Here is an 11,519-nt window from a genome sequence, read left to right as displayed (position 1 = left end):
TACAAAATTTCGACTGAGATTTCGTTTTTCTTATGGAATTTCGCCCAAAAATCTCAATTTTTCATTATTTAATAATTTCCCGAAATTTCGACTGAAATTACCAAAATTTTGCATGAGAAAAAATATTATTTTAATTGATTTCGTTCAATTTCGGCTGACATTTCAGTTTCTTGAGGACCGAAACACATTCCGAAACCGAAATTTGAAACCATGATGTTGAGTGTATGTCCTTTCTTTTATTAGCTACCATTTTTGTTTCTTTTCCTCGTCCTTTTGGGTATGAGACTCCACCCCAAGAACTATAGTGGGCAATAAAGACAGGTGAGAGTCCCTTCAGCTTGGGTGGGAAGTCCTATGTGAAATTACCATTCGTTCCTTGTGGGTTCCATGAGTTGGCCAGAAGAGCATGCTGTGCCTAATGAATGATGCGCCTGACTGAGTATATTTATGAACTCAGAGTCAGACAAGAACTCTGACCAGATAAAAAGGAGTTGATACAGACACATTAACGATTGGACAGAGTCGACTTTTCATTAACTCGGCCAGGCTATTGATTTTCTTATCCGGCCAAAACTCAAACTCTGAAGAAAATGCTGGCTAAGGTAAAAGGAAGTGGACTCAATAGAGTTGATGATTAGTGTAGAGACTTTTTCAGTGACCTACTTAACAACATCTATAGGGTAAATATTTCATTGATAAAAGTCATACCAATTGGACTATGGGACGAACATTTCCTGATTATGAGTTGTCTCCCTCTTACCTCAGGCCAACTTGAAGACACATGAACCCCCCTGATCCTCGGCTAGAGGAGGGTCCACATTACTATCTCTCTACCTTAGTGCCATAACTGAGTATTTGGAAAGAGTTATCTTACAATTAGTAGATTATATACCGAAATTCTGGTGTATAAATTATATTTTTCATCTACTTTACTGCATTCCCATCAATCTAGACCGTCCAATTGATGTCTCGCCTCTCAGATGGGCCACAAATAAATGGATATATGCCATCCATTAGTCGATCTTTATTGTAAATTATGGCCCACCTAGCGATGGGCTATTTTGGCTATAGGGAATCTGGACAGGATCGATGGCTAGTTACATCATAGTACACACACATTTCAGTCTAAATTTATAAAAATTATTACTCATTTAGAAATAAAGAGTATGAAAGATTAAAGAACACCTTCTCCAACAGCTTAAGCTTTTGGAGTTACAGGTTGTTTTCACGTGGTATCAGAGTAAATGCCTAGGTTCCAACCTCCTTGATAGTAAAATCCACCTGGCAAAACCCAAAAGTGGGGCCACATGTGCCACGTGTAGGCCAACCCAAAGAAAGAGAGGCCAGACGTGAGGGGGAGTCTTAAAGTATAAAAGATTGAATAACTCCTTCTCATTTGACATTTAAAAATAGAACGTAGGTGAGAAATTAGCCAATCTACTTCACATTTCCCGGTGACAGATTCATCACACAATGATCTGAAAGGTTAATAAGCTCTCTCTCTCTCTCTCTCTCTCTAATAGAATAAGGGAAATGATTTCAGCACAGCCATGTTTTAATAATTGTACAAACTCAGAGTGTCTTTATTCTTTTAATTGGCTCGTGAGTGCTTTTTCAGAATTGTAGTAACCTTTGACAGCTCTTTAAATAATAAAAGACAAGATGAGTTAGTGCAATTATAAAAACATGGTTGTGCTGATATCATTTCCCTAGAATAAGGCTAAGAAGTTAGTCCTATACATATTGGCTACTGATATTGGCACTGCCGTGTTTTGATAATTACACTAACTCGCTTTTTCTTTTATTATTTAAACAGCTGTCAAAGGTTATTACAATTCCCAAAAATCTATGATAAGCTAATTTAAAAAGAAAAGACAAGCAAAACATGGTTGTGCCAAATAACTGAATAAGTAGCCAATATTTATTATAGGGATTTGCTAGGGACCATCACAGAAGGCATTTCCACGCCGGCTGTCGCATGAGAGACCAGCCACATAAGCTCAGATGAATTAAATGAATAAGACAAAATCTGTTGAAAAGTGAGCCTATGTGGCTGCTCTCTCATGCAACAGCTGGCCTGCTAAATACCTTTGGCGATGGTCCCTAGCATTTCTTACCTTTTTTTTTTTTTGTCTTTTCTTGGAAGTGGATATTCTTTGAGGAAAATACAAAGAAAAGAATAAGGGTGGAAATACTGAAGGGGGTGGAAGTATCATTTCCTGTGTATTCATATATCTATTTCCCTCTAGAGAAAGGCTTGAAATTTAAATGAAATGATTACAGCTTTGCATGCTCATGGCACCTGTCTAAGAAGCCAAATCTCTGTTATTTTTACCCTTTGAACAATCCCATTGCCCAAAGCTAATCAGACATTTGGAAGAAACCCAAAACAGTATAATACCAAATCAGCTGACACGTGGCACCTGTTGATGCCATTAGATTCCAAGTGCACAAACCCACTTCCTTGGATTTTAACATGGCCCACTTTCCCAGCTAATCTTTTTACATCATCATACTGAAATTCACTGCCTCATGCATATTTCTTGAACTGCAAGGATTAAATACTCAAAACTTGAACCAAATTTATTTTTATTAAGAGAAAGCGGTTCCTACACATATGTGTAGAGAGTTCTCTACACACTAGCTTAAAATACAGTGCGGGCCCACATTGTTTGGGTGATCCAAGCCATCCATTTTAAAGGCCCTCACATAGATAGGGTGTTTACAAAAACTCAGATCCATAGGATCATCCCAACCCTACGATTTGTGGAGGTAAAATGGATGTCTTTAAGCCTTCACAAATTAGTCTATTTTTTGCCTCCACAGTTCGAATGGTTAGGATGATCCTATGGATCTGATTTTTTGTGGACACCCTATCTATATGAGGACCTTAAAAGTGAATGGTTTGGATCACCCAAATAATGTGGCCCCACTGTATTTTAAGCTAGTGTGTAGATAACTTATCTACACATATGTATATGAACTGTTTTCTCTTTTATTAAAGTAGAGTCACAACAAAATCAGTCTTAGATGGTTGTTTCCAGTAGCTTTCCTTTCTGACTTGTTTAATAATAGTAAAGCATTTGTGTTATTACTTGCCTTTTGAATAGGTTTATATAAGGAATTTTCTAAGCAAGCAAAGGCTGTACAAGAGGTATCACTGAAGAGGAAGCTTCTTGGAGTTTATAGGAAACCCACATCAGGATTTTGTATAAATAATCAGTTCTCTTCACATATTTATCCCACAGAATAGCCTTCTTGTTCTTTTGCAATCTATCTCATCACCCAGCTCTTCACTTGTTGGAACCTTTCATCTCATTTAGTCCTGAAAATATTAAGCTGCCTTTGTTTGTTTTCCTCTAGAAAAACCAAAAACCATAGAGTTTTAAGCACATTATGAAATAGATTTAGTACTATCCTTCTCTAGAAAAGTTTCCAAAGAAACCATCTTTCAACATCCTTCATAAACTACAACAATGGGAGGCACTTTGGAATATTTCTCAGGCTTGTTGGGCAATGGCCATAATAAGAAGAAAAAACAGTTTCAGACTGTGGAGCTTAAAGCTAGGATGGATTGTGATGGCTGTGAGCTCAAAATCAAGAAAGCCCTCTCATCAATGAAAGGTTTGATCTTTCTCTCCTACTCTAGTTTCTATGGGTGGTGGTGGCTTTATTAATTTGTGATGGTAATTTATGTGCTGATATATTGTCTTTGCAGGGGTTGAATCTGTGGAAATAAATAGGAAGCAACAGAAGGTGACTATAACTGGGTATGTGGAGGCCAATAAATTGGTGAATAAGGTTAAATCCATAGGGAAAAAGGCTGAGATTTGGCCTTATGTTCCTTACAACCTTGTGGCTCAGCCCTATACTGCACAATCTTATGACATGAAAGCCCCTCCTGGTTATGTCAGGAATGTTGAAGCCATTGCCACCTATAGCACAGCAACCAAACAAGATGATCAGTACACCATGTTCAGTGATGAAAACCCAAATGCCTGTTCTGTCATGTAAAACAGCTGATTCCATAGAAAAGAAAATGGGTTTTTTTTGTCCTCTGTCACATTTTATCTGTTTCCCCTCTCCAAGTCCACTGTAAACAATTAAATGTTGTTTTTGTGCATTTAATAGAGTTTCAGGTCCTTCCAGGGCTTGGATTAGTTGTTGTTGTTGTTGTTTTTTTTTTGTCTGGATTTTCCAATATTTAGGTTGTCAAGGAACAGCTACATATATCTACTCTGTTGTCCAATGGTTTTTCAAGGCATATCAGTATTTGTACTGTGCATACCAGAGTATGCACACATTTACTTTGAATTCAAATAAAAGGTAAAGAAGGCTTACTCTTCCAAGCAAAAGAGCCACATAAACAAGGTGGGGTTTAATGTAGTACAAACTTTAAAAACTTTTGCTTTTTTGCTTTTATGTCAACTTCATAAGATGTATGTGTCGGCTCCCCTTAACAAAGCAGGGAATTTGTAACAGCAAATGGTAAAGACTCCCCTTAACAAAGCAGCGAATTTGTAACAGCAAATGGTAAAGACTGGGCTGCCAAAATCAAGGAATTGTGGTTATCATCTCCCGGCTTAATCGAGATTGGGATTGAGCATGAATTACCTTAAATAAGGCCCAGTTCGTTTGAGATTATCACAACCAATTGTGAGGGCCAAATCTATTATTGAGCTCAAATTTACGTTTAAATTTGAGCCCATTAATCGGTTTGGCCCTTGCAATCGGTTGTCATAATCTTAAAAGAACAGGGTATAAGGTGGATGAATAATCTGCTGTTTTCTAGAGGCATAATTTGAAATTTTGTTGGGCTAATGCTCTATTTGCCCAATATCCAAAGTTTCAGAAAACTTGGATGGCATAATTTCCATGAAAGACTATTGCATCTGTAAAATGTTTGGAGCTTCACCTTCTATCTCTTTAATTGTTTACATTGGACCCTTTTTTTTTTTTTTTAGCAGGATTTGCTAGTGTCCTTCGCACAAGGCATTTCACGGATGGTCTTTTCATGTGAGAGCAGCCACCTCGTGAATGAAGACAAAATGTGCTGAAAAGTGAGCCTATGAGATGGACACTAGCAAATCCCTAAATAAGCACTCTTCTCTAAGATTTTATATGGTGTTGTCCAGTCATTTTCAAAAAGTACTGTACGGGCCACACCATAGGATGATAGAAACCGTCCATTTGATGGACCACAAGCAGTGTACGGGCCACACCAGAGGATGATCGAAACCGTCCATTTGATGGACCACAAGCAGTGTACGGGCCACACCAGAGGATGATCGAAACCGTCCATTTGATGGACCACAAGCAGTGTACGGGCCACACCAGAGGATGATCGAAACCGTCCATTTGATGGACCACAAGTAGTGTACGGGCCACACCAGAGGATGATCGAAACCGTTCATTTGATGACCACAGCATAAATAGGTTGTGCCAAAAAACAAATCATTTCCATAGGATGATCCTTGCCCTCCGATCTAAACAGATACTGCATATTGTGGAAACCTATATAGATCGTGGAGGGTTGGGATCATCCTACCGAAATCATCTTTAGCACAACCTATTTACACTGTGGCCAATCAAATGGACGGTTTTGATCATCCTATGGTGTGGGAGGCACCGAATTTTTGAAAAATACTGGAGTACACGGGCTTACACAATCCATATCAAACGTGCAGTGTGTACTACGCAACATGACGCTCACTTGGCGAACCTACTCAAAACCCTTTTCGTTCTCTGCTTCACCAAACAGACACGTCATTAGGGTTAGGGTTTAGGGTTTTAACAAGAAGAAGAAAAATGTAGCATCAGGACCAGAAATTACTCCAAATCTCTCGATTTAACAAAGACCCAGATCCACAAATAAGTTGTCAAACAGTCCTTATTAGGGTTTAGGGTTTTAGCAACACAACCCACTATAAGAAGAAGAAGAAAAAAAAGCAGCATAAGAACAAGAAATTATTCCAAATCTCTCAATTTAATAGAAACTACTCTCAATCTCTCGATTTAACAGACACCCATATCCACAAATTCCTCAAAACCCTTCACAATCCAAATGGCTCGTAATGGCCAATCAGCAGTCTCCTTCCTCGCAAACTTCGCCAGAGGCTGCAATCTCCGTAGGCGCCAGCCTAACCCTCCTAAATTCCTCAATGTACAGTGTTGATGGAGACGAACGTGCTGTCATCTTCGACCGAATCCGTGGCGTCCTCGATTCCACAGTGGGCGAAGGTACCCACTTCCCCATCCCCTTCCTCCAAAAACCCATAATCTTCGAAATTTATCCTATGTTTAAATTTCATATGCTTCTTCATGTCAAGTATTAGTAAGAATATTCGTTCAATCATTTATGTCTCTCCTTTTTTTAATAGGTAAGCGGTTTAGGAGGACTCCTACCGGAATATATTAAATAAAGAAAGATGATACAATAGCACTGCCCAATCCTTCAACAATGTCTTAGAAAAGGGATTTGCTAGGGTCCATATCGGAAGGCATTTCGCGGCTGGTCTATCGCATCTCAGACCTGCCACGTCGTGAATGCAGACAACAACTTTTGTCTCCATTCACGAGGTGGCTGGTCAGACGTGCAACAGACCAGCCGCGAAATGCCTTTTGCGATGGACCCTAGCAATTCCCCTAAGGAAAAGGGCAGAACCACTAGGGTGATGACACCCTTAATACAAACTCAGAACAAGCGAGAGAAAAGAAAATACATCCACCAAGGGTCATGATACTTCTCTGGCTGGTATTTCAACTGCTAGTCAATCATTTATCTCTTGTTTATTAATTCATATGTATTACATCCTTGGTTAAATTCGTTTTTTATTTGAGTAGTTAAGCTGGGGTTTGGCGGGGGACCCCTACTAGTTTATTAAATAAAAAGAAAGATGATACATTTAAGTATGCAAACCATGATCCCTATCTATGAGACACACTAGATAGGGAAAACAGAGGACTCAAATGATCCAAAAGTACTAGTGAACCATGAGCAAACTGATGGCAAAGAAACGGAGGATTTCAAGCTCATCAGATTGACTTTGGATCCCAAAGGAGCCAGATACGACCCTTTTCGACATGGCTATAGTAAGCATGGAAGTTAAATTCATGCTTGATCATTTTTAAGTCCCAAAATCTTACATTTTTAATTTTTGTTGTTTTTAGGTACTCACTTCCTCATCCCCCTTCCTCCAAAAACCCATAATCTTCGAAATTCGAACCCGCCCTGCCACCTTCATGTCTTCCACCGGAACCAAAGATCTCCAAGTTGTCAATCTCGGCCTCCGACTAATATGCTACTGGGGATGAATCCTTCTTTGCCGGGCCGTTGATGGTGCGATGATCCTGATGAAGATGATGGTGGTATGGGTAATAATGTGCTTAATTACCTCTCTTCTTCACTTTTTCTTCCCTTTAAATTTATGGGTCTCTATGTTTCCTTAAATTTTGTTTCTTGATTGTGGGTGTTTTTTCTTGGGTTTCAGTGAGATAAATGAATGCTAGTTTAAGCGGCGTGGTGGGTTTTTAGTGTGTATGCAAGATAAATATTTGTAAGGTTTTAGTGGTTTAACCAATGCATGTATTATGCTTTTTTGTTGTTGTTGTTGCATTGTTTGTTCATTTATATCTGCTTTCATGTATTATTTTTTGCATTTTATCCATGTTGAATTCACCAGTGCTCTGTCAAATCTTCTACAACTGTGGGTAAATCCAGATATATAATATGCCATTGCGATTAGGTTTCCAACATATCCTAGGCCATCATAAAACAGTCACTTTACAAGCTGTTTAAAATCTCTAATTGTATCATTCATTGTTCTGGTACCTCACTTCTTATCCATATTTATAATTGTTTTGATAACCAATCACTTGATAATCAACCATTGTTCATAGCTCAGTCTACTGCTGGTTTTATATATCAAGGACTGCACAACAGATAACAACCTTTTTTCTTGTCTTCTAATACTATGATGACAACGTGGTTACCCATCTAGAGTCTAGACACTGTTATAGGTTCAACTTGCATATCCTCTGTCTTTCACAGTACTCGACTACCACCTACTTTCTGCAAGCATAAACATAGTAGTTATGATTTGTAAACTATTTTTTGAGCTCTCTCATCCACCGGAGCTTTTACATAGACAAATGTGTATGCCTTTGGGGCTTGTACCTCTTTGCAAACTTCAATAAGGTCGGGTGCAAGTCAGGAATCTCTGCATTCTCAAAATATGATCTTTATAATAGGGTGGGAGCTTACTTAAAGTGATCTTCAATGCCTCGTGGTGACAGCATTGATGGAATTCTTTCTTCCATATGATTGACAAGCTCCACTCATTAGGATTCTCTTCAAAGTCCTCCCCACACGAAGTCCTCGACCTTACTTATATTAACCAGAGGGTTTTCCTTCTAGGCATTTGTGCTTAACCATTTTTGTCAGTCTGATTTTATTTGAACAACTGAGATGGGCACCCACCAGTCTCTGTTCACCCATCTTCTCTGCTTCTATAGAGGGACTGCACATGAGAGGGTTGATCCTAACCCTCTATAGATCGGATGGTTTGGATCAACCTATGGAAAAGATTTTTGGGGCACAACCTATTTTGGTTGTGTCCCATCTTATAGACGGTTTGGATCATCCCATGGTGTGGGCCGTATGGTACTTTTTGAAAAATAATGGACTACAAGGCCTTTCATCATATAAAAACTCCATAATGCATATCTATGTGTTCTCTCTAACGATAGCAACATGCTGTCCTTGAAGCATTCAAGAAAACAGAAACTGGTGGAGGAAAGACCACTGACATGAACTCTCATAAGCAAGGAACAATGTCTAAGGAAGAGGACCGAACAACCAGGGTCATGATACCCTTGAAGGCAAACTCAAAACAAGCAAGAGAAAAGAAAATACACGAGCTGGATTTGAGCAATTGGTGGGGCTTTGGAGGCACGCGATCCCTAGAGCTGATCCCCATACTCAGGTGAAGCCATGTTTACTGTGATCCATGAGGTCTATCATCTTTTGGCTAAACTTTCTTATTCTGTGGTTCTTACTCAACTTCTGAACGTTTGGGGATTTTGATTTTCTTTGATGGAGGAATTCTGTTTTCTTTTGTTGGGGACACTCTTCTTCACCATCTTCCTGTTTAGACACATCTATGGAGGCTTTAAACCCATGCCTTTCACTTTCCGCAGCTTTCTCGCGTGTGCTTTGCATTGGCTTTTGAGACCCAAGCCTTTCATTTCTCTAAAATACTTCTAGTGTATGCCTATTCACTCGCACACCATGAACATTTGTTCATGCATTTATGATTTTAGTAATAATAATATTCTTTTATTTCGTTACCATTAAAAAAAAATTAAAAAAAATTCTCTTATTTTGTTTGTACAGACCACTCGTGGCTTCCAACGACATGTCCTCAGCACTTGTCTTAGTGTTAGCACAAAACTCTAATTTGTAAATATTCGTTATATATTGTCATCTGAAACATGATTTGTAACTCATTTGGATGAATACTGAACATGGGCTGTGTTGTCATTCAAAAAAATAAAATAAAATCAAGATGGGATTTGTTGTACTGTGTAATCAGGCCATAATATTTTGTACTTTTTTAGAAGATTGAGGGTTTTCATTGGTTACCATTTATATTTTTCTTCTATTTATCATGGATGCTGTTTATTATCTGTTCTGCAATTTCTCTTACATCCTTTTCATCACCCACATGAATATGGAGGGCATGTATAGGGAAATACCCTACTTCCTACATTTTGTAATTCTAATAAAAATGTTGTTTCTTAATGTCATGTTTGGTGTTGGTTTTGTAGGCTTGAGTTTATCACTGTCGGATTGCGGGAACACTGCATGGGGAGCTCTCTTCTGTGAGGAGGTTTTGTGTTAATATGTTTTTGATTTTTCTATAATGTTATAAGATGTTGGTACTTGCCGTCTCTGGACTTCAGATTACTGTGAATATTAAAGTTAATAGCACGAATAGATTTTAGACTGCACTGCAATGCATAGGGATTTTAGACTGCACAAAATGTATAGAGTTCAGGACTTATTCCAGGATTCTAGTCCGTTTCTGTTAGATAAACAACTTCTCTGTGAAACACCATCTTAAATTATTTTAGACTGCACCTCAATGTGTAGTTTTTTTTTTTTTTTTTTGAATAGTACCGCTTAAGATGGTTTGGACATATCCAACATAGGCCTTTGGATGCTCCGGTGAGAAGAGGCAACTCGTGCCAAATTGATGGAGTAAAAAGAGGTAGGGGTAGACCGAAAATAACTTGGGTAGAAACAGTGAGGAAAGACTTGATCGCTAGGAACATAACAGAGAACATGACCTTGGATAGGATAGAATGGAAGAAAATGATCCACGTAGAAGAACCCAACTAGAACCAGGATTAGAGCCGGGTAGATTCCTTTTACCTTCTTCATGAGATTTCTTCTCTAAAGGATTCATTTAGCCGACCCCAACTAGTTTGGGACAAAGGCTTTGTTGAGTTGAGTTGAGTACAATGTTCAGAGTTCTTAAGCTCTGTTTGGTTGCCCATATCCCAGCTCTGTTAGAGGTTTTGGGTGCCACGTCATCTATGCTTTGTTTGGTTCACAAACGAAGATTGAAAGCCAAGAATACTACCTGGGATGTCAGTCCTTTGTCTGCTGCTGATGTGTCACCCTCGTCTCTTCCCAATATAATCCGAGTCAAGAACCCAAAAAGTTTGAGTTTTCGCTTGGATTCCTTGGGAATGATGCTCTCTCTCTCTCTCTCTCTATATATATATATATATATATTGGTAATGACACTCCCTATCACTACTCTACAAGGTTGACAACCAAACACTACATACCACTATTCTACAAGGTGAGTTGCATGTAAATCCAAGGCTTGTTCCCCCCTGTTGACGACTTACACCACTACTCAATCATGTGTAAAGTTCTTAGGGACTTGTTTCTAAGATTCTAGGGCACCTTTTCTGCAAAAAACAGATGTTAGACTCTACTACAATGCGTAGAGTGTTTAGGGACTTGTTCCAAGATTCTAGGGTCTTTGTTTTTTAGATAAACACCTTTTCTGCAAAAACCCTTCTTAGATTTTAGACTGCATTACAATGTGTAGAGTGCTTTAGGGACTTGTTCCAAGATTCTAGGGGCTTTGTCTTTTAGATAATTACCTTTTTTCCTGCAAAAAACCATCTCTTTTTGCTTACTTGTATTTGTATCCAACATCTACTGTAAATAAGTTTCTTTTGATTCATTTCATTTTAGCAGGAGCCAAAGCCTGAAAATAACTTCATCTTTTAACTTTCTTTCTTATTTATATAATTTTCATTTCTTGCTCTAGGAATGCAAATTTGGTCATCTTTTCAAGGTGAGAGTGATTAAGCAAAACTCGTTTCAGGTAAAAAAGAGTGGGTGAGATTCATGTGGAATGGTACTGACCTTTCCAATGAGCAGTTGCAGGCATCATGAATTTTTAATTACCATTATTAGAGAAATATCTAGCATAATC

The 11,519-nt window shown here is 38.5% G+C and overlaps 2 protein-coding genes across 10 annotated transcripts; both read left to right on the top strand.

Annotated features, from left to right (window-relative positions):
* The first annotated feature begins 3,121 nt into the window (after positions 1-3,121).
* Positions 3,122-4,355, top strand: LOC143889583 (heavy metal-associated isoprenylated plant protein 23-like). Its single transcript, XM_077393849.1, has 2 exons — positions 3,122-3,624; positions 3,719-4,355. Exons 1-2 carry the CDS (start codon positions 3,477-3,479, stop codon positions 4,012-4,014), a joined length of 444 nt encoding a protein of 147 aa, XP_077249964.1. The 5' UTR covers positions 3,122-3,476; the 3' UTR covers positions 4,015-4,355.
* Positions 4,356-5,731: 1,376 nt separating this feature from the next.
* Positions 5,732-10,017, top strand: LOC143890711 (uncharacterized). 9 transcript variants are annotated; one of them, XR_013255222.1, is made up of 4 exons: positions 5,732-6,240; positions 7,171-7,368; positions 8,768-8,984; positions 9,829-10,017. XR_013255222.1 is itself a non-coding variant. In XM_077395391.1 (3 exons), the coding sequence occupies exons 1-3, from the start codon at positions 6,075-6,077 to the stop codon at positions 9,884-9,886; spliced, it is 441 nt and encodes a 146-aa protein (XP_077251506.1). In that variant the 5' UTR covers positions 5,732-6,074; the 3' UTR covers positions 9,887-10,017. The 9 variants fall into 9 exon arrangements, 1 of the variants encoding a protein (XP_077251506.1); XR_013255228.1 differs by lacking the exon at positions 8,768-8,984 and adding an exon at positions 7,491-7,556; XR_013255224.1 differs by having other exon boundaries at positions 7,171-7,374.
* The last annotated feature ends 1,502 nt before the right edge of the window (positions 10,018-11,519 follow it).

This window comes from Tasmannia lanceolata, unplaced genomic scaffold, assembly GCF_043159265.1.
Source record: "Tasmannia lanceolata isolate RefF3 unplaced genomic scaffold, GAP_Taslan_0.1 ptg000013l, whole genome shotgun sequence".
Taxonomy (NCBI): domain Eukaryota; kingdom Viridiplantae; phylum Streptophyta; class Magnoliopsida; order Canellales; family Winteraceae; genus Tasmannia; species Tasmannia lanceolata.
Note: the sequence above shows the minus strand (reverse complement) of the source record. Positions and strands in the feature narration are given on the sequence as shown.

Bases quoted from the DNA above. Each gene is read 5' to 3' on its own strand.
- LOC143889583 (XM_077393849.1), top strand. From the start codon at position 3,477: ATGGGAGGCACTTTGGAATATTTCTCAGGCTTGTTGGGCAATGGCCAT. The intron at 3,625-3,718 runs GTTTGATCTTTC...TTGTCTTTGCAG, and splicing joins AGCCCTCTCATCAATGAAAG to GGGTTGAATCTGTGGAAATA.
- LOC143890711 (XM_077395391.1), top strand. From the start codon at position 6,075: ATGGCCAATCAGCAGTCTCCTTCCTCGCAAACTTCGCCAGAGGCTGCA. The intron at 6,241-8,767 runs GTACCCACTTCC...CTGTCCTTGAAG, and splicing joins CGATTCCACAGTGGGCGAAG to CATTCAAGAAAACAGAAACT. The intron at 8,985-9,828 runs GTGAAGCCATGT...TTGGTTTTGTAG, and splicing joins GAGCTGATCCCCATACTCAG to GCTTGAGTTTATCACTGTCG.